Below are 22,228 nucleotides of genomic sequence, written 5' to 3'. Positions count from 1 at the left end.
GAATGGGAACTGTTCCTTAATAAATGCAGTTTGTTGAGTAGACAAAAATCTTTCAACTATGGGAGCCCTGGGGGAAGAAATATAATAGACAGTGTTTAAATGTTGAAGCAAGCTGTTTGCAAAGGTTCTGTATGGTGAAGAACAAAGGTATATGAGATTCACTGGCCATCTCAGTGTGGTCATTTTGAATAGCTGCCTTTTCAACATGCAAAGGGCAATATGGCCTTTTTAGGAAAGTCAGAAGCTCTGAATGGCTTGCACATCATCTCTGTGACTTGGCTAGTACATGGAAACTGATGTCTTTGCTGTTCTGCTTAGAATAATGGAGAGGAAAAGAATGAAAAATGGGGGTGGGCTGAGAGCATGTGACATTCATCATGTAATTATGTAAGTCTCAGTTTTCTTTGCACTTTGTATGTTCAAATGGTCATGAGTCAAAACAACCATGAAAGAATGTTTGGTTTTCACAAATTTGGGGTTGATCCCACTTATTATGGGCTTTGACAGTGTATTAAAAAGCAGAGACATCACTTTGCCGACAAAGGTCTGTATAGTCAAAGCTATGATTTTTCTAGTAGTCATGAATGGATTTGAGAGTTGGACCATAAAGAAGGCTGAGCACTGAAGAATTGATGCTTTCAAACTGTGGTGCTGGAGAAGACTCTTGAGAGTCCCTTGGACTGCAAGAAGATCAAACCAGTCAATCCTAAAGGGAATCAACCCCGAATATTCACTGGAAGAACTGATGCTGAAGCTAAAGCTCCAATACTTTGGCCACCTGATGTGAAGAGTTGACTCACTGGAAAAGACCCTGATGCTGGGAAAGACTGAGGGCAGGAGAAGCAGGGGGTGACAGAGGATGAGATGGTTGAATGGCATCGTTGACTCAACAGACATGAGTCTGAGCGAACTCCAAGAGGTAGTGAAGGACAGGGAAGCCTGGCGTGTTGCAGTCCATGGGACTGCAAAGAGTTGGACGTGATTTAGTGACTGAACCACAACAGTCATGGGCTTTAAGATCAGGGTAGAATTTAAGTCCTAACCCTAACAAGGCCCTGTATATACATATATCCATGAGAAGACATTTAGCCTGAGTCCTAGATTCTTCATATACAAAACAAGGGTAATTCTTATCTCACTACATTATTGACAGATTTTGTTAATGCTGTTTATTATATTTGGGGGTTGGTGTGTTTGTGTGTACAATTCTATGCATCTAGAGAGACTCCCTTTGGAATAGTAACTAGTACAGCATCGGTAGGATGCTAATAATTAGTTCCCCTCCTCTTTCCCTTGGTGAAAGCACTTTAAAACTGAAGAAAATGTAAAAAGGCATCCTTTTTATTTCAGTAAGCAGAAGCAAGAAGAAAAACTAAAACAGCCAGATAAATTAAGAGAGGGAGGGTGGGTGCCATATATTTCCTGGTTCATGAATGTGTATAAGACTGGCCTGACATTAACCCCAAATTCCAAAGCCAATCCCATTGGGCATATTCATAAATGCATCTAACCATTCAATGCCCACATGATAAATGTGTAAATTCAGTTACCTTGCTGATTATCCACCCATTTGCAAGCATACACTTCTCTGAAAAACTTGGCATTGGAAATATAGCCAATAATAAAATTGTCTAAATAGGTAATATTTCTTGCTTACTTACTGACAGTAAGGTTTTTAATTCCATGCCTGTGAACCACTGCAGGTCTTCCCAAAGCTTGCAGCAGTGTTTAAACTCAGTAGTCAAAGTACAAGCCTTACCATCAGATAATGACATCAATCAAACAGTTTACATTCATAAATACAGAAATGGTAACCAGTATTTCTGCCTACCTCTTTTCCAGCTGTTAGATAGATGTAGATATTCTTCTTAGGATGAGGAACAAGTTTGTAGAAAACAGGTGTTTCTTCTTTGATTTCATAGATAACCTCTGGACAATTTGAGGCCAAATTTTCACCAAGAATAACCTGTTTTTTTTAAAAAAGAAATAAAACTTCCATTAAATAATTTGAATTTCAGGGTGGCAAAACTTAGTGCTTAATCCTAAGACTCCATCCTTTCTTCCTCACTATGCACCAGCTGAGGTGCTCCTTTCCTTAATCATCGGCTCGTGTCTCAGCCTTCAAGGCCAGTGATGACAAGCTTGGTATTTCTGTTTTTGTAGGGGACAAAGCCGTGCCTGCACACATACAAAAGGTCACTCTTCAGTGCTGGGGCAGCATCCTTACACGTGGAAGCCCACTGTCCACAATCTCTGACCACATGGGCCTTATGAGACGCTACAGTGACAGCTTCATTCGTGCTATGCCAAGTGATCTTAAAACTAAAGGCAGTCAATCTGACAGATATTTTCATGGGTTACTCTGATTTGCCTATGTGAGTCTACATGGCTATGTGTTTTAGAGTAACCAGGACAACTTAGCAGGCCTACACAAGTAGGTACTTGTTTACACATCAAATATAAGTCTGGCTTTGAAACTGGACATTCCTGAGCTTCATTCATCTTTTGTCAATAAATATCTACTGAACATCCACTGTATTATTCTGGCACATTCTAGATGTTTGCAAAATGGCAGTGAACAAATGGTGGGAAGATTCTGCCCTTATAGAACTTATATTCATGTGCATGCATGGGGTGAGGGCCAAAATGATAATTGACAACAAATCATAAAGTTATAAAATACACCAGCAGGCAGTTTATATCATAGGCAACTACATTTAATATCTCATAAAAATCTATAAAGAAACAGAATCTGAAAAAGAATCGATTTATATATGTACGATGGAATCACTTTGCTGTACACTGGAAATTAACCCAAAGTTATAAATCAACTATACTCTGATATTTAAAAAATATGTTAGCAGGTGATACAGGTCCAAATAAAATGAGATGGAAGATGCATGTTCAATGTAAGCTTCATTAGAAGGTGACGTTCATTTACAGTCTTGCAGGAGATTCTGGAGCAAGTTACTTAGGTATCTGAACAAAACATACTCTTAGAAAAATAATCCATTGGTGCAAAGGCCCTAAAATGAGACCAGACCAGTATGACCTGAGCAAAACAAGCAAGGTAGGAGGGAGTGGACAGCAAGGTAATAAGGTGGATCACATAGGTTCTTGTTGGCCTGTGTAAGGATTTTGCCTCTTACTCTGGGTAAGGGACAGGGAGCCATAGTAGGGCTTTAAGCATAGGAGTGACATGGTGAGAAGGTGTGGTTTGAAACATGGATAGGAAGGCTGCTCAGGAGACTATTACCCTAATCCTGGGGAAACAGAATGGTAGTTCGGTCTCAGGTTTGCCTCCTGGCTCTACCCTCCAGTAGCTGTGCTACTCTGAGCTAGTAGTTTACTGAAGCTCCCTGGGCCTCAATCTCCTCATCTCTAAAATGGAACTCATAATGCCTTCCTTATACAACAGTTGTTGTAGGACCAGATAAGAATTATGAGCAATGCTTAGCACATAATCAATACGTGATGGATAATAATCTGTTACTAGATTGCAAGCTCCTCTTGGGTAGGCACCATGTCCTAATCCTCTCTGTACCCACCCCTTTGCCCCAAACAATACAATGCTTTTCAAAGTGAAGATGTTCAGCACTTTGTCAGTTTGAAAACATCCAGATATAGCATCTTGGAGAAGGCAATGGCATCCCACTCCAGTACTCTTGCCTGGATAATCCCATGGATGGAGGAGCCTGGAAGGCTACAGTCCATGGGGTCGCAAAGAGTCAGACATGACTGAGTGACTTCACTTTCCCTTTTCACTTTCATGCATTGCAGAAGGAAATGGCAACCCACTCCAGTGTTCTTGCCTGGAGAATCCCAGGGACAGCAGAGCCTGGTGGGCTGCCGTCTATGCGGTCGCACAGAGTCGGACATGACTGAAGTGACTTAGCAGCAGATACAGCAGCTATATTCATTCAACTCTCTACCACTGTGGACATCAGTTACACTGGGCATATAATTGGAAAAAAAAAACAAACAAACTGGCACCCGAGATTCTTTTCAAAGTCTACAACACATCTACTGGGCTATAACATGCCTGTGTAGCACATCCTGATGGCGAGCACGTTTTTGCTATTTAACCATAGGCTCCTTATCAGTTTGGCAGATGGAACTGTATCCTGCATGCACTCAGGATCTGGACCTGTCCTGTGATGGTGATTTCCTTCCATCATCTGTTCTGAGTCAAACCTGGGTGGATTTGGTGTAACTGGTAGCTCATGAGAAGCACATGAACTGCTAAGTTCCGTGGCAGCTCTGGAAAAAATCAATGTAACTAAATACATTAAATATGACTTTTAAAAAAGGAAAAGCAAGATTTAGGTCCCAAGGGAGTTGGGAAAGGTCTGTACCCCAAGTCATTGAAAAATGATGCTACAGCTGTACCATCCAATATGGTAGCCAGTAGCCACACAGGGCTACTTTTTTTTTTTTTAATTTTTTTTAGTAAATTCTTTTTTTTAATTAAAAAAAAATTTTTTTTACTTTATTTTACTTTACAATACTGTATTGGTTTTGCCATACATTGACATGAATAAATTTAATTAAAAATTCACTTTCTCAGCCACATGAGTCACATTTCAAGGAATAACTATCCACATATAGCAAGTGGTTATCATATTGTGAGTGCAGATAGGCAGCATTTCCATCTTCAGGGAAAGTTCTGTTAGAGACTCTGGCCTACAGAGAATGGTGAACCAAGGGAGACCTCGGGGAGGCACTGACCAAGTGTGGACTTGCCAGGCTCCTGTCTTCCCATCTGTAATTCACATTCCTTATTAATCAGCTCAGGTGTAAACAGCTGATCTGGTTCTTGGAAAGTGGTTGTATAGAAGGAAAGAGATAGAAGTCAGATGAAAATAAAAATAAGATTGATAGAAGTTAGAGTCAGGAGAAGATAAAACCCATCATTTGGGAGGAACACCTATGAAGCATTCTTGCCAATAGAGCTGAAGCCAAATCTGATAACCCTTTAGTGCTAACATCCATTTAGCACTAGGAAACAGAAGGGGTAGAGGAACAAGCTAAACGGTACCACCAGGATGTGAACAGCCAAATCCACAATACGAGACATTCCACAGGACCAGAGACTTCCCTTCCTCAAAAAGCCAGTGGAGGTAAACCAAACGACAAGAGGAGGCCACACAGATTCGGAGAAACAGACCAACCTCAATGTCATTTTAGGATCTTGCTCAGATACCTTGTTCAAGATCTTGTTCAGATATCCTGATCAGATACCAATTTGAAGAAAACAAGTTTAAAAAGACATTCTTGAGACAATCAGGAAATTTTAGTTATATGGACTTGTTATTAGATAATTCTAAAGAATTATAATTTTCCTATTAATATTTGTGATAACAGCTTTATGGTTGTGGTGATATAAAGAAATGATCATAGTTTCTTCGACGTGTATAATAAAATCTGTATGAGTGAAATGACATAGTGTCTTGGATTTGCTTTAAAATTTAAAAATAAATAAAAACATACTTTCAATTTACTCATATCACTCATCCACTTTCAGTGAGTTAGGAGCTGCCGTGTAGTTGTTACTGGAGCTTATTCATTTCTGGAGCATGGTGGATGCAGATGAGTAGGGGCTAGAAAGATCTTATTTGGGTCAGTACAGATTTGTTTACTAGATCCCTTGGAGATAAGGCATCAGTATTCTCTCTAGAACTTGGAACTATGTCAGGGAAATTGCTGTTTTTTTTTCTCTTTAAATTACCAATGTATATTTGTGCCAGGATTTGCCAGTTTCTTGAACAAGCTACCTTGAGTGTCCAACACTGAAGCTTGTCCCAATAACTAGAGATGCTGGGTTTAAAGGGACATGCTTCATTGTTGGTGAGAGCAAGACTTCTCTGGAAGGTAATTTGGCATCATCTATCAAAATTATAGAACACATATCCTTAGACCCTGCAGCCCTTAGTATATATGTGAAATGATGCATGTAATGGGTACTTACTACAACATTGTGTGTTCCGACAAAGGACTGAAACAACCTAAGTGTCCAACAATAGGGATCCAGGTAAGTAAACTATAGTGCAAACAATAAATGCTAGTTAGCAATAAAAAGAGTTAAAATGCTTTTTATGTATTATGTGTTCAAATATATTATGTATTATATGTTCAAAAAGCTATGTTAAATATGTATATCTACATGTATACACATACATAACATACATGATTAATAAATGGGGAAAAGACTATCCTCCCCCTTTTGCTTGTAGACATATATAAAATATCTCTATTTTATAGAGATATTTGGTTGCCCCAGAAGTCAAGAATGGGTGACTTAACACTGCATGTTTTCTTGGTTCTTTGAGTTTTGAACAATGCTAATACATTGTCTTTAAAAATACATACATACAATCTAAATTTCAAGTGTTTGAGGATGAGTGGGTCAAATGGTTTTTCTTTTTGCTAGATTATGCAGAGAATGCTCTCCATAGCCCCAAGGAAGGAAGTTTCCACGTTCATCACATTTTCACTAAACCACGAGCTGCACAGAGAGCCTGGGGTCTCTGTTTCAGCATGATCCTCATCTCTCTCAGATGACTCCAGGAGAGGATGGGGAAGGCTCTCCTTCTCCTCCGGATTTCTATTAATATCACCTCTGACCCCACCCAACCCCAGCCCAGCACGTGGACGCTGAGAGAACATTTAGATCTTCTAACTGCAAAAGTCACATCCACTTCAACAGAGAAAAGCCAGCCAGCAAGACTGGGGCTGGGCAGCCTCAGAAAAGAACACGATCAGTGAGGTGATGCAGGAAGTAATGGTGAGTCACAGAAACCCAAAATGGGCTGAGTTTTGCATAAGAGGAAATGTATCCAATACACACATACTCCCCTTGGGCATGATGCAGATTTTCATCTGTTGCTTCCAGGATACACGCTTGTTATAGATCTAACCTGAAGTCAATCTGAGTCTCTACCATACATATTCTCATAAGCCCCTTCATCCTCTGAGTCTCAAAAGTCACCTCCTCTGAGAAGCCTTCCCTGACCACCTCTCTATGGTGCCCCTCTGCCCCTCTCTACCCATCACTCTGCTTTCTCTGTGGTATTTATCACCCTGTGAAATGCCCTCACCACTAATCAATCCATTTACTTGTTTCCTGTCTTTCTCTTCCCACCAAGAGTGTGGGGCATTGTCGGTGTTGTTCACTTTTGTATCCTTGGCACCCAGAACAGGTCCTGGCACATGAAAAAGGTACCCAATCAACATTAATTAAACGAAAAACATACTTCATTAGCATTCAAGATTTTATAGGACTCTTCAGATTTTTCCAGCTGCAGCCTGTGTAGAAAACAAATTTTTCCCGATGGAGGATTTCAGTTAGTGTCAATATATTGTTTTGGTTGACATCTTCCTGAAGCCTCATGGCAGCCTATTAACTAGCCTTGGGATTTTCCTTGCATGCAAAAATAAATAATAAAAAACAAACTATAGTCCTGAAATGTACAGTGTGTGAGACTTCCACATCACACAGTTAGCTATATAACAGGGACAACACCATCCACGGGAAAGATAGCCTGGGGAGGAAAATGAGGGGGAGGAAAATTAAATGAAAGACTGTTTTTTTCTTTACTATGACAGTGGGAAGCCATGGGTGTTCAAGAAGTTAAACTATTTTTCACCAAATTTTTTTTCTTATACCTCACTCTGTGAGGCTAACCAGTTAAGTGTAAACAAGCCAATCTTCTCGCTTTTTTTTCCATCAATAGTTTCTGAGAAATGCTACAAAGGAGACTTAAACCACACACACACACACACACACACACACACACACACACACGAGAAAGCAAAGTAATTATACAGTAGCCTTTACTGTGCTTCAGTAGGTAGGGGTAATAATAAGTATGAAATAGAAAGATTAAAGCAAATGCCTCTCTGGTTTCCTGTCTCCTGATTTCAGTGTAAGTAGTAAGAGAGGCACACAGCCTGAATCACGAGTTCTAGATCTGTGGATTACACAGGAGAATTTGTTCTGAATCAGGGAGTCCCTACACACTCACAAACTGGAATGAATGAGATGGGGGTAAACTTGAACATGACGTTCTCAACAGCCGACCATGGAGGCCACTTCCAAGTTTCAACAGTTCCCACCGTCTTTACTTTTTGGTCTGTTAGCTCAGCCAGCCCCACCACCCCCACTTCCGGCCCAGGTCCTGTCCTGGGTTCCTCATGGCCTCCTTTTCCTTATTTGAACATTCTGTAGGAGTATAAACAGAGCTTGACATTATGAAAGACTTCTCTTATTTTTCACTCAAAAATTTTAAAAGCCAGGGTCCAGGCAAACTCTTCAGAGGTTACTCTGGGTGGAGGCAGGAAGAACTTTCTGGAAATGGGTTGAATTTCCCTCCACGGTAGGAGCAGAGTTTGGAGAGCTACACAGGGAATCAGTCCTAACCAAGCACAAGAGTGCTGCTTCTCTGCTGGACCTGGGGAAAGGGCCGGGTACGGCTTCCTGTGTCCTGAACTCTACTTGAGGCCCAGGGACGTTGGAGAAAGCCAACCCTAGCCTCTTACTGCTGGAGCCATCCTAAAACTCAACTGGAACAGATTTCCTACCTTCCCTCTAAAGGAGTTCACTGGGGAAAAGCCAGGCCTCCTAAGGGACTTCAGAGGCTCCCAGGAAATACATGCAGCCCCAAGAGGACAGGGCTCTGCCTTTTTCTAAAAGAGAAGTCTGCACCAGCTGGGCTGAAGCAAGCTGTCCCTAAATAGGAACAAACTAGAACCACAAAAGCCAGAGCCCTTTCTCATGAAACCTCAAATACGTGCATCTTGATATTAACCTAGATATTCCAATATTAGAAAAAAATAATAATTTTAAAACCAGTTCCACAAACTCTACAGAACACATTTGAATTGTCAGTGCAGTTTTTGGGGAGGCTGGTTGCACTGTGCTATGCTCAGTCACTTCAGTCGTGTCTGACTCTATGAGCCCCATGGACTGTAGCTCACCAGGCTCCTCTGTCCATGGGATTCTCCAGGCAAGAATAATGGAGTGGGTTGTCGTGCCCTTCTCCAGGGGATCTTCCCAACCCAGGAATCAAACCGATATCTCCAGCATCATCCTGTACTGCAGACAGGTTCTTTATCCACTGAGCCACCTGAGAAGCCCAGAAGATTGGTTGCTTCAGTTCAAATCCCCTTGAGCAAGTTACCTATCATCTCACAACCTCAGGTTTTTTCATTTATGAAGCAGAGATGAAACAGCATTCAACTAGTTAACCCATGAAGACACTGGTCCTAATGCTGGGCACACAGTATGAGCTCAGAAACATTAGCTGTTATTATTCCTCACCCACTGCCTTTTATGCTTACAAGAAAGGCATGGGCATGGGTAAGGCTAGAGATATTAGACTTCATGCATATTTCTTTATTACTTGTTTTACCACCCAGAAAAGCTCAAAATATTCAATTCTGCCCCTGAAGTAATCTGCTATTTGCAACAGAGTGAGCTCAAAGGAATCCAAACTGCACCCGAGCACGTACCACAGTCTGGAGAAAGAGCTAGCCCATGTTTGTAAGAATGAGCACTCATTGCAGCATCCTGGCCATGTAACACATGGGGTATGAATTCCCAAATACTGAGTTCAGCATGGCCCTACTTTCTCAGCTGATCTCAGTAGAGACGCTGACAACTGAAAAATTATAACATGCAGTCATACTCAGAAAGGAAGTAAAATGAGGAAATAACCAGAGAGAAAAGTGACTGGACATAACTTGTCTCACAACCATGAGGATGGCAAGTCCTCATGGAAGGGGCAGAGTAGACAATCACAAGGACATGTTCAGTTCCAAATTAGTTCAGTTTTTCTAACACCTTATAAAGGAATTTTGGAATAAAAGCAGGAGGAAGAGGGTAGTAAAAGTATTGGCATATTGTGAGGTCTTTAATTTTTCCACTTTATCATCAATAAAATCTTCCCTTCGGAGATAGTACTGGCTAACTTGAAAGACTGCATGCCTTTCAAGACATGTTAAAAATGCTTCACTATCTTAAACTCAAAATGTTTCCACATATTAGAACATGATATTTAAAAATACTGTTTACAAGTGTGCTGTAACATTTCAATATAAGCATTTCTTTCCTCATTAACTGAGGAAAAAAGGATGCAAAATAGGATAGAGTCTGACCTCAACTATGTTAAAAAAAAAAAAAAAGGTAATATGCTGACAGAGGCTGCTTCCATGTAAGAAAACTAGGGACATTTTTTCTTTGCTTTCCCCTCATACCCCGATACTTGGAAAGTTTCTCCATAAGCATGTATTCCTCTTACAATAAAACAAAATTATTTAAATAACATGACATTTTAATGGCACCAAAGTATATTAAAACTCCACGAAGTTTTCAGAGATTTAGGAAATGGGAGTGGGGGTGGGGTAGATGTGTGCGTGTGTGTGCGTGCATGTATGTGTGTGTACATGCGTGTGTGTTGGTCAAAAACAGCAACGGGCTCCCAAATGCTAGTGCCTGCCTTTCATCCAACCAGGCATATACTACCGCGCCTGGCGTCTGTCAAAACACTGTCGACTCTCGATCACCGGGGAAACTGATGAGTCAGGCTGTGGGTGATCCAAGCCCTTTCTTCTCCTCACCCCCTCAGGCTGCCTTGGGTTGGGTTTTGTTTTTCTCTGCTCATTAGTAGCTCTGCTCTGCGGCTTAAGAAGCCAAGCTTGTGTCTATCAATGTTCGTCTTTTCCAACAGTTCCAGTGACAAGTCTGGCAAGGGACAAGCTTGAAGTTTTTGAATGAAGGATTTGGAGGTTCTCCCAAAGCACCTGCCCAGTGCTGGTTCCTCAGGACTCTGGGTGGTTTAAGGGGCTGCAGCAAGCCCTCTGTGCCCAGGACTCCTGGGGGAGTCTTGGAGTGACCGGGCTGTCCTAGGGAGCCAGGGAGGGGGTGGGCAGGTGAGCTCACAGCCTCCTCCCGAGGGCAGGATCCTCCTAAGGGGGAGCTGCGGGTAGAGTTTAATTCCTAAGAAGCTATCCTGCCAGTGAGGTAGTCCCTCAGTCAGATGGCCTCCTTCTTCTCAAGCTGGGATTCTTCCCTGAGCTTCTAAGAACCCGCCCCACCCCAGTCAGCATGACCTCCTGTCAGCCGCCTTCCCACTCTCCCCAGAGACCCTTCATGGAGTGGCTGCCCACACCCGAGGCAGCAGCTCCCAAGTCAGAGCAACCTGAGGGATACCAGTCAGTCTCTGAAGTGGCTCCTGGCCCAAACCCCTGCTCTGCCACGTGTCCTTGTTCAGTAGCTAAGTCGTGTCTGACTGTGACCCCATGGACTGCAATGCCAAGGACTGGTTTCATGGGAGACAATTTTTCCACAGACCTGGGGTGGGTGGGGGGATGGTTTCGGGGATGATTCAAACTCATTACACTTATTGTGCACTTTATTTCTAATCTAATGCCACCACTGACCTGACCCAGAGGCACCAGTCCTCAGCCCAGAGGGTGGGGATCCCGATCTACCTCACCGAGTGGTGGAGAGGACTAAGTTAGTCAGAACAGGTAGAGTGTTGAGCAGAAAACAAGAAACGGAAAATGGACCTGCCCCTGTTATTGGAACCCTACAAGCAAGGCTACACACGCGACTCTTGAGGGTGAAGCCTGGACAGATGCCGAAGAAAGTGAGACTTGGGTCAGCCACCTCTTCCTCAGCAGCTTGAGGCTGCAGCTCAGTTCCACCCCTCAAGTACCCACCCACCACAACATCAGTACCCGCCAACCAGGTACACATGAACTGTGGGGGTGAAAGAACAGGACAGGCAAAACCAGGCTGTCCTATGGGAAACTATTTATAGCCAAGTGTTCCTTCACCTCCGATTTACCATCTAACAGTTTGGTTGGCTCAGCTTTGGGGAAACGGTGTTCTTGTCAAAACACTCGTCAAAAATATTCCACATCTGAGGAAGATAATTGGTGAGGAGACCCAGTAAGGGTTGGCGGAAACGTTTTCTGCCAGGTGAAGGGGTCTAATCAGTCTGACCAGGTCACAGTGGCTCCAGACACTGCCTGATGACACTGAGATGGTGCTGAGCAACTTGTGCACAAGGACGGGTGGGTATTTACCTTTTGCCAGGAAAGACAGCTAACACAACAGGAAAGATGATCAATGTATATTTTAAAAGAATGTGTATACAAACAAACCCCCTCCCATATGCTACTGGGTTTCCTCCAAAGAAAACAGATTAAATCAAATATCTACCAGGCACTCAGCCCTGTATTGGGCTGTGGGAATTCCCAGCCTCCTTTCTCAGGAAGCTTAAAATCAAGTTGGGAAGGCAAGACAAACACACGAGGAAAGGTCAGGCATCCAAGCAAGACATCTGTAACAAGCCAAAAGGATGATATAGACAACAGGTATTTCGGGAGATGAGGGAGAAACGTGAACACTCCAGTCTTAGGAGGGCTCAGAGAGGAGGTGGAGTTTGAGCTGAGCCAAAGCATAGACTCACAGGATTCAGTAAAGCAGAGGGGAAAATACAAGAGCAATACAGGGAAGAGGTGCCGTGTAAGCAGAGGTATGGGAGCAGTACACGGGCGCATCTGGAGGAAGCCGGCCAGCAGGCAGGCTTGGCTACAGCAGGGCATGACTGCACAGAAGACAGACCACCAGAAGAAAAAGGGGCTTCCTAGGTCATCCAGTACAATCTCATTTTACAGATGAGGAAATGGATGCTCAGGGAGACTGGGTGATGGACCTCAAGTCACACAGCTAGTTGTCAGTGGGAAATCCTTTGAGAAAACAAATCTGTTAGTATTCAGTTCTGAATTGGAGTAAATTAACTGGCTACAGAGAGACAAAGGAGAATCAGACAAAGGTGAAAGAGACAGTGCCCTTTCGAACCATGAATGTTGGTGGTCACAGGAGGTGCACAATAAATGCTTACTAAAGAAATTGATAAGATAACTGCTATATAATTTCAGAGTCATATAGTATCTGAGTTTTTCTCTTCCTTCCTACTGCCCCTCTCCCCCAGTGAATAAAAATCTCAACTTGAGCAGTAGTATACCCACCAAGTGGAAAAAAAGTCCTCAGAGATAAAAGTCAAGGGGAGTCTCAAAGGGTTTCAGATCTCTAACCTCTCTGTGGTGGGTGTGGGTACAAAGGGCAGAAAGCAAACCCCCTATGTGGGTGGCAGGTGGGCCGGGGAGAAGGAACATCTGTTTTTTGGGGTTTTTTTTTCCTCTTCTTTTTAGCCCTACAATCCCTTTGAAGCTATGAGAAATCAGGTGCTTTGTACATTTCCATCATAAAGGAGACAGAATTGAAAGGTTAAAAGTCTTAGGAAGGTGAATCAAGCATGGGGTAGGGCCAGACCCCCATATGCTTCACCCAGGCAGTTTATGAGTAAGGAAAAGAACTGCCTTGACAAGTTCCCAGGAAGCAAGGGGGCTGTCACTTTCACACATGGGTAGGGAGGTTATTATGAACAGCTTTCCGGAAATTTCTTTCAGGCCATTTCAGGGGGTGGGGGTGCTCTCTGAGCAGTACATAAAGCCGTTGGTATGGTCTTGTGCATAAACCAGAAGCAATAAAAAATAAACAAAAAAGGAGCCAAAAGCACAAAATGGATCAATATTAAAATCGACATTGAAGAAGGCACAGAGAACCAACCTTAAGTAACTGGCCATCTCCAGTCCCCAAGAATAAAACAGTCCTGTTCATTACCACGGTGCCGTAAACGGATGTCAGGTCGGAATGGATCAAGGTAGATGATGCGATCGGTTCGACTCTTTCAGGTTCATCCCCGTTTTTCTGAACATGCACACAAACGTACAAATTAAAAAAACAAAAAGATAATTTTTAACAGTGATAATTCTCATGATGATAAAATGTCACTCATGCCCACCTGGTAAGGATCCTACTGGAGCCCCCAATACATTTGTTTAGACAAGATCCCCAGGAGCAACCTTTTATCCCCTTTATCTGCAGAATCACTGTGCTTGCCCAGCCTGTGGAAAGCCATTTGTTTACTGCGTATTAACATGTATTGATTGCCAGCAGTGAGTTAGCCATCCACTTAACACTCCACCAGCAGATATATGAAACCGAGGTCCACTTTATTGCCAAGAAAGAGCCCACCACTGAATTGGGAAGGAGACAGTCTTATACTTGGCTATTTGCAGGAACATGCGACAATTTATTTTGGTGAGGATTTGGCTTCTGTGAGGTTAAACAAGCCATTTCCTAAGGTGTGAGATGGACCATCCTATTTGATATAATGGCAGAGAGGAAGGAATCTGGATTTATAAGAAGGCGGCAGTGTGTTAGCCCAGAGACGGGGTAAGTCATTCAGAGGGTAGAGAGGGAAAGATAGAGTCATGGATGGTGGGTGAGAGAGAGCCACGGGGCTAAGGAGGAACCAACCACAAGGACTGGACCTGGTGCTGATGTTCCTGAAGAAGAAAGGAAAAACCTAACTCTGAACCTGAAGGCATCTAAATGGCCTGAGGTTCTGAGCACATATAATCACAGGCCCACTCCTGACCATTAAATAAAGCCCCTCTAAGCCAGAGCAGAGAGTGCATCACCCCAAATGCCTTTTTTTTTCTTGTTTAAAGGCATGAAGTGCTTCATGCTGCTTCCTGCCTTCAACGACAGGAAACGGAGTTTGTTATACAAATCTCTGGAAGATATGGAGCTAGAAAGAGCCGTTGCCCTCTGTATGCTGCACACGGTGTGATAGCCTGCATTATCTGCCGGAGCTCAGTTCCCAACTGCACTCAGGTTTGCAGAGGCACATTTACATCTCAGCCAATGCGAAAGCCCACAGACTTTTGTAAGCATCAGGGCAACTCCGAAAACCACCCCATTTGGGGCGCAGGGAGAGGGGCAGAGGGAGGCTGAGACTTATTAACTTCATTATATTATTGCCGACAGTGTTTATGTATTTCAATTTATGTCTTATTAAACATTCATTATTTTTAAACCCACCAAGTTTCATTAACATCTAAACTAAACGGATTCATGGACCAAATTGATTTCTGAAGCCTTTAAAGTACCGTCTATATTTCTTTGTTGAAGTTGTGCTGGGAGGAAAAGATAAGCTGGCAAGGGTTTCTCCAATGCCGTGATCTCTTTTCAAGTAAGAGATGTCATAACCTAAGAGAAAGTGACTTATTTGCATAAAATATTCCATAGTGAACTCAGTTGAAGAAGATTTTTAGAAAGCTCATTAGAGATTTTTTTTTTCCTGTTAAAAATTACTTCTAATACCATCAAAGATGAGGAACTATCCTGTGAAAATGAAATTAAGAAAAAAAAATGTCTATGAGTCTAAAATCAGAACAATAGATCACTGTTTAGATAAGGATCCCTCGTGACTATGAGTAGAAAAAGAAAAATCGGTGACCTTTAGATTAAAAAAAAATAAAACCACACCACACATCTTGCTTTAAAATAAAACCAGAATTGTTCAAACTTAAGATCAGCTGACCACACTTTTTATTTTTGTTAAATATTTGAGCATCTCAGAAGTGCTTCACTCAGAGAACTGGATGTCATCTTTGTCTGAGCTTCGGAAACGTTCTAACACTGATCTTTTTGGCTGGAGGACTCCATTCTCCCTCCTCCTATGACACAGGGTAATGACTGTGGACTGTTGATTGTCCATCCACAAGGGCCAACTGAGACAATGGAAGTCATGTCCAGCTCTTACCACCACATGGACTGTAGTCCACCAGGCTCCTCTGTCCATGGGATTCTCCAGGCAAGAACACTGGAGTGGGTTGCCATTTCCTTTTCCAAAGAATCTTCATGACCCAGGGATTGAACCCACGTCTCCTGCCTTGCAGGCAGATTCTTTACCACCTGAGCTGCGAGGGAAACCCATATCTGGTATACTGCTAAGTTGCTTCAGTTGTGTCCAACTCTGTGCGACCCCATAGACAGCAGCCCATCAGGCTCCACTGTCCCTGGGATTCTCCACGCAAGAACACTGGAGTGGGTTGCTATTGCCTTCTCCAATGCATAAAAGTGAAAAGTGAAAGTGAAGTTGCTCAGTCATGTCTGACTCCGCGAGCCCATGGACTGCAGCCCACCAGGCTCCTCCATCCGTGGGATTTTCCAGGCAAGAGTACTGGAGCGGGGTGCCATTGCCTTCTTCGCTGGTATACAATAGGTGCTTAATAACTGCAGTAATTCAGATTAGCCAAGAATCATGATATCACAGTTAGCCCTTGCTGAGGTGGGATGAAATGCTCTGTTTGTGAAAGATTGACTCCAAAAAACCCAGAAGTGGCTCAAAAGCTGGAAAGGGACAGGGAGAAAATTGCTTCTAAATTACTGTTTCATCTTCTCTAACATCTTTCCCTGACTTCTGACTGTTTCTCAATAATTGCATTTTTCTAAATTAAGTCCTGGATCAACAGCACAGGTAACTAGCATGGCCATTAAATCAATGTTCCCAGAACGTGAGAGCTGATGGCATAGAACAAACAACCCGGGACTAGGGGTCAGAGAGGTTAAGCTTACAATTCAAGTTTGGTTCTCATCCTCTGGATGATCTGGGCAAATTATGGAACACTGTTGGGAACTGGTTTTCTCAGCTGTGAATAAGGCCAATGGTGCCTGATTGGTAGGGTAATTATGAAGGAGAGAGAATAATGACTGTAATAATAATGACACATTAATACATGCTAGCGGCTATTATTATTGGTGGCGATTTATTTGCTAAGTCATGCCTGACTCTGTGCGACCCTACGAACTGGAGCCCACCAGGTTCCTGCCCCTGGGATTCCCCAGGCAAGAACTGGAGTGGATAGCCATTTCCATCTCCAGGGGATCTTCCTGACCCAGGGCTGAACCCATGTCTCCTGCATTGGCAGGCAGGTTCTTTACTGACCGAACCACCAGAGAAGCAGAAGCGTGCATTTACTGTGTTTTCGCGGAGTATTTTATAATACTCGAACGAATAAGGATTCCCGCAGGGTGGTGAGACAGAATTTCAGGCTTTCAGTCATGGCTCTGTCACTTTCTAAATAATTTTGTACACATTATGCAGCCTCTCTGTGATTCAATTTCCTCCTCTATACAACAGAAGTGATGATTAAGAGGCATTTGTGCCATGGACTTTTCACGAGGACTGAATGAGTTAGGACGCAAGTCTCAGGAAACTGAGTAAAATCTGGCATGTGATAACTTATGACCCATGTCTGCTATCATTACTTTATTTAAAACACAAAAAAGTTGCTGCCATGCCCGTGGCAGTTAAGGCCATCTCCTTCTTTGCCACAAAACCCTAGTTTTGTTCAGGTCACAATAAACCCAAGCCTGGGAAAACTATGATTGGCCCGAGCTTCATGGTTATCCTATTCTCCGTTGCCTGGTCACTCACGTTCCTACTCCTTAGAGCTAGAGGTGGCCATGTGGTCCAATCTGGACCAGTGAGATGCCAGAAATCCACTAGGGGCACTTCCGGGAATGAGCTTCCTCCTTGCTAAGAGAAGGCTCTTGAAGAAAGCCCTTTGTTCCTCTTCCCACACTTCCTCCCTCTGGACTCTGATGTGAGGCTATCTGTGCAGAGAGGTGGCAGTCATTTTGCTTCCATGAATTCCAGATGGGAGATGAAAACCAACAGATTGGTGCAGGGGAAGGGTAAGAGACACTCGACTCTTGAGGACACCACTGAGCAGACTTCTACCCTTTAAGCTTTTTACTATCAATAGATGTCATGGTTTAAGCTGCTACTTGATTGGGTTTACTTGTAACCCAAAGGAAGTCCCTGTGTAAGAAATGAGAGCCATATCTGTTGGACACGGCCCTAGACGCTAGGTGTTTCTCAGCCACGAGGGCTCAGAGCTGCTCGAGTGTTATCCTCTCACCCTGGAGAACCCTGGCCATAGTCAGGATTGTGCAGCCAATTACAACAGCGAGTCTGGAAGAAAATAGGAAAAAGAGGGCTTGGACTTCATGTAAACTTGAAGGGCTGCTCGTGTTGAATGGAAATGGATTCTTTTGTGTTGGAAACACACAGAAATGGACAGGTCCCTGTGAATGGGAAAAAGAACCCTCTGAATGGCTTTCTTTTGCTCATTTCAGCAAATGAAAACAAAAGACTCCAGAGAAGGCTGCTCACAAAAGTGGAATTAATACCTGGGGAGTCAAGTAGGAAAGGGGGCGAAATTATGCTGTGGCCCCCCATGTCCAGAGATAATTTTCACTTTTGTGGGTTTTTTTTTTTTTTGTCTATTTTCTGTCTTGCCCTTCTCTCCCCCTTAGGGCATAATCGGTAATGTTGAGGCCTACTCTGACTAGTTTATTATGTGTAATTTATTTCTGAATCCCAGCCTCTGCTTGTTCTTCTGTGTGTAACAAGGTTAATGCCTTGTAATGATGCTTTTGCCAGTTCTGCTTTTCATGACAAAATCCAATCTTGATTTAGCTCTAAACCTTGTCTCCCCTTTGGGCTTTCTCGGTTCCCTCAGAGTTGTCACTCCGTGTCTCCTTCGTGCCATGTCTAACCACACGTCCCGCCTACACTTTAGCCTGCTCTCAGAGGGAAACCTTTTTCGGTTTGTCTCAAATGATGTTTGGGCTGAAAAAGAGAGTGCCTGGGCTTGACACACCAAAGTGGGACCAAGGCTACTGGGAAGGAATGCGTGTGTGAGCATATTCAGGAAATACTGGGCATATCATGAGGGAAACAGCTTGACCTTGTAGCTCCTTCGTATAATCTTTCAAGGACCATAAACATCCTCCAGTGTGCACTGCCCACCTCCAGGGGACACGGCCTGTCTTCTAGGATGTGAATGGTACACTCTGGACTTGAGTACCAAGGGGCCCTGCCCCTACCACGTGGAAGATGATCTGACTCAGTGAGAGTCACGCGGGATGCTCACAGCCCTGCTGCAGTTATTATGGGAACAGCTGGAGGAAATGCACTCAAATGTGGTCTCTCAACTGTTGGGGAAACAGAAAAAGTCTTTAATCCCCACAGTGCTGAAAAGATTCTCTTATTTTGGTTTTTCCCCTATGGGGCCAGGGCAAGAAAACAACTGGATGTCTAGGAACTTCTGCTCAGATGCTCAGTCGTGTCCAACTCTTTTGCAATCCTATGGACTGTAGCCCACCAGGTTCCTCTGTCCATGGGCTTCTCCAAGCAAGAATACTGGAGTGGGTTGCCATTTCCTCCTCCGGGAATGATCCTGACCCAGGGATCGAACACACGTCTCCTGCACTGGCAGGCAGATTCTTCACTGCTGAGCCACACCTGGGAAGCCCAATGCCTCTCTGGCAGTAAATCTTGTACTTTGCTCCTCATTGGCATACACTCACCTGAAGCAGTTTCTTCATCATTACTTACCCAGGGGCCCACTTGCAGTTAGGAAACCTCAGCAGGAGCCCTATGCCCAAGATCTGGCCCTGCTCCATCTCTGACCTGCTGCTTGATTTGGGCAAGCCCCCAAACCCCAACAACTGAATCTGTAAAATGGACACAATAATACACATGTCCTGCCTATTAGCATTGTTGTGAAGCCCCAATGAAATCACGTGTGTGAAAACAATTGGAAAACTATGTTCACCAAATTAGAGAATGGAAAGAACAACTATTTACCCATGTTAGATAGTGATAGTTTTTAAGCCAGCTTTTTCACTCTCCTCTTTCACCTTCATCAAGAGGCTCTTTAGAGAGCTACTGGAGGTGATAGAATTCCAGCTGAGCTATTTAAGATACTAAAAGATGATGCTGTTAAAATGCTGTACTCAATATGCCAGCAAATTTGGAAAACTCAGCAGTGGCCACAGGGCTGGAAAAGGTTAGTTTTCATTCCAATCCCTAAGAAGGCAATGCCAAAGAATGTTCAAACTACTGCACAATTGCACTCATCTCACACATTATCAAATTAATGCTCAAAATTCTCCACGTGAGGCTTCAACAGTATGTGAACCAAGAACTTCCAGATATTCAAGCTGGATTTAGAAAAGGCAGAAGAACCAGAGATCAAATTGCCAGCATCTTCTGGATCATCAAACAAGCAAGAGAGTTCCAGAAAAACATCTACTTCTGTTTTATTGACTACGTCAAAGCCTTTGACTGTGTGGATCACAACAAACTATGGAAAATTCTGAAAGAGATGGGAATACCAGACCACCTGACCTGCCTCCTGAGAAATCTGTATGCAGGTCAAGAAGCAACAGAACCAGACATGGAACCACGGACTGGTTCCAAATTGGGAAAGCAGTCCGTCAAGGCTGTATATTGTCACCCTGCTTATTTAACTTATATGCAGAGTACATCATGAGAAACGCTGGGCTGGATGAAGCACAAGCTGGAATCAAGATAGCAGGGAGAAATATCAGTAACCTCAGATAGGCAGATGACACCACCCTCATGGCAGAAAGAGAAGAGGAACTTAAGAACCTCTTGATGAAAGTGAAAGAGGAGAGCGAAAAAAACTGGCTTAAAACTCAACATTCAAAAACTAAGATCATGGTATCCGGTCCCATCACTTCATGACAAATAGATGGGGAAACAATGGAAAGAGTGAGAGACTTTATTTTCTGGGGCTCCAGAATCACTGCAGGTGGTGACTGCAGCCATGAAATTAAAAGACGTTTGATCCTTGGAAGAAAAGCTATGACAAACCTAGACAGCATATTAAAAAACAGACATTACTTTGCCAACAAAGGTCCACCTAGTCAAAGCTATGGTTTTTCTGGGAATGCAAAGTAAGAAGTCAAGAAACACCTGGAGTAACAGGCAAATTTGGCCTTGGAATATGGAATGAAGCAGGGCAAAGACTAATAAAGTTTTGCCAAGATAATGCACTGGTCATAGCAAACACCCTCTTCCAACAACACAAGAGAAGACTCTACACAGGGACATCACCAGATGGTCAACACTGAAATCAGGTTGATTATATTCTCTGCAGCCAAAGATGGAGAAGCTCTATACAGTCAACAAAAACAAGACCAGGAACTGACTGTGGCTCAGATCATGAACTCCTTATTACCAAATTCAGACTGAAATTGAAGCAAGCAGGGAAAACCGCTAGACCATTCAGGTATGACCTAAATCAAATCCCTTATGATTATACAGTGGAAGTGAGAAATAGATTTAAGGGCCTAGATCTGATAGATAGAGTGCCTGATGAACTATGGAATGAGGTTGGTGACATTATACAGGAGACGGGGATCAAGACCATCCCCATGGAAAAGAAATGCAAAAAAGCAAAATGGCTGTCTGGGGAAGCCTTACAAATAGCTGTGAAAAGAAGAGAAGCGAAAAGCAAAGGAGAAAAGGAAAGATATAAGCATCTGAATGCAGAGTTCCAAAGAATAGCAAGAAGAGATAAGAAAGCCTTCTTCAGCGATCAATGCAAAGAAATAGAGGAAAACAACAGAATGGGAAAGACTAGAGATCTCTTCAAGAAAATTAGAGATATCAAGGGAAGATTTCATGCAAAGATGGGCTCAATAAAGGACAGAAATGGTATGGACTTAACAGAAGCAGAAGATATTAAGAAGAGGTGGCAAGCATACATGGAAGAACTGTACAAAAAGGATCTTCATGACCTGGATAATCACGATGGTGTGATTGCTCATCTAGAACCAGACATCCTGGAATGTGAAGTCAAGTGGGCCTTAGAAAGCATCACTATGAACAAAGCTAGTGGAGGTGATGGAATTCCAGTAGAGCTATTTCAAATCCTGAAAGATGATGCTGTGAAAGTGCTGCACTCAATATGCCAGCAAATTTGGAAAACTCAGAAGTGGCCACAGGACTGGAAAAGGTCAGTTTTCATTCCAATCCCAAAGAAAGGCAATGCCAAAGAATGCTCAAACTACCACACAATTGCACTCATCTCACATGCTAGTAAAGTAATGCTCAAAATTCTCCAAGCCAGACTTCAGCAATACATGAACTGTGAACTTCCTGATGTTCAAGCTGGTTTTAGAAAAGGCAGAGGAACCAGAAATCAAATTGCCAACATCCGCTGGATCATGGAAAAAGCAAGAGAGTTCCAGAAAAACATCTATTTCTGCTTTATTGACTATGCCAAAGCCTTTGACTGTGTGGATCACAATAAACTGTGGAAAATTCTGAAAGAGATGGGAATACCAGACCACCTAACCTGCCTCTTGAGAAACCTGTATGCAGGCCAGGAAGCAACAGTTAGAACTGGACATGGAACAACAGACTGGTTCCAAATAGGAAAAGGAATACATCAAGGCTGTATATTGTCACCCTGCTTATTTAAC

At 43.1% G+C, this 22,228-nt stretch overlaps 1 protein-coding gene across 1 annotated transcript in view; it reads right to left on the bottom strand.

The window, feature by feature from the left end:
- Positions 1–22,228, bottom strand: part of PLXNC1 (plexin C1) — a 152,562-nt gene that overhangs the window by 114,826 nt on the left and 15,508 nt on the right. Inside the window, exons 2-3 of the mRNA XM_052640383.1 lie at positions 13,640–13,780; positions 1,832–1,966 (exon numbers count right to left, since the gene is read on the bottom strand). Of these exons, the coding sequence (XP_052496343.1) occupies positions 1,832–1,966; positions 13,640–13,780 (276 nt within the window). The remainder of the gene's footprint in view (positions 1–1,831; positions 1,967–13,639; positions 13,781–22,228) is intronic.

Source organism: Budorcas taxicolor, chromosome 5 (genome assembly GCF_023091745.1).
Source record: "Budorcas taxicolor isolate Tak-1 chromosome 5, Takin1.1, whole genome shotgun sequence".
Taxonomy (NCBI): Eukaryota; Metazoa; Chordata; class Mammalia; order Artiodactyla; family Bovidae; genus Budorcas; species Budorcas taxicolor.
The sequence above is the reverse complement of the archived record's forward strand: the minus strand, read 5'-3'. Positions and strand labels throughout refer to the sequence as shown.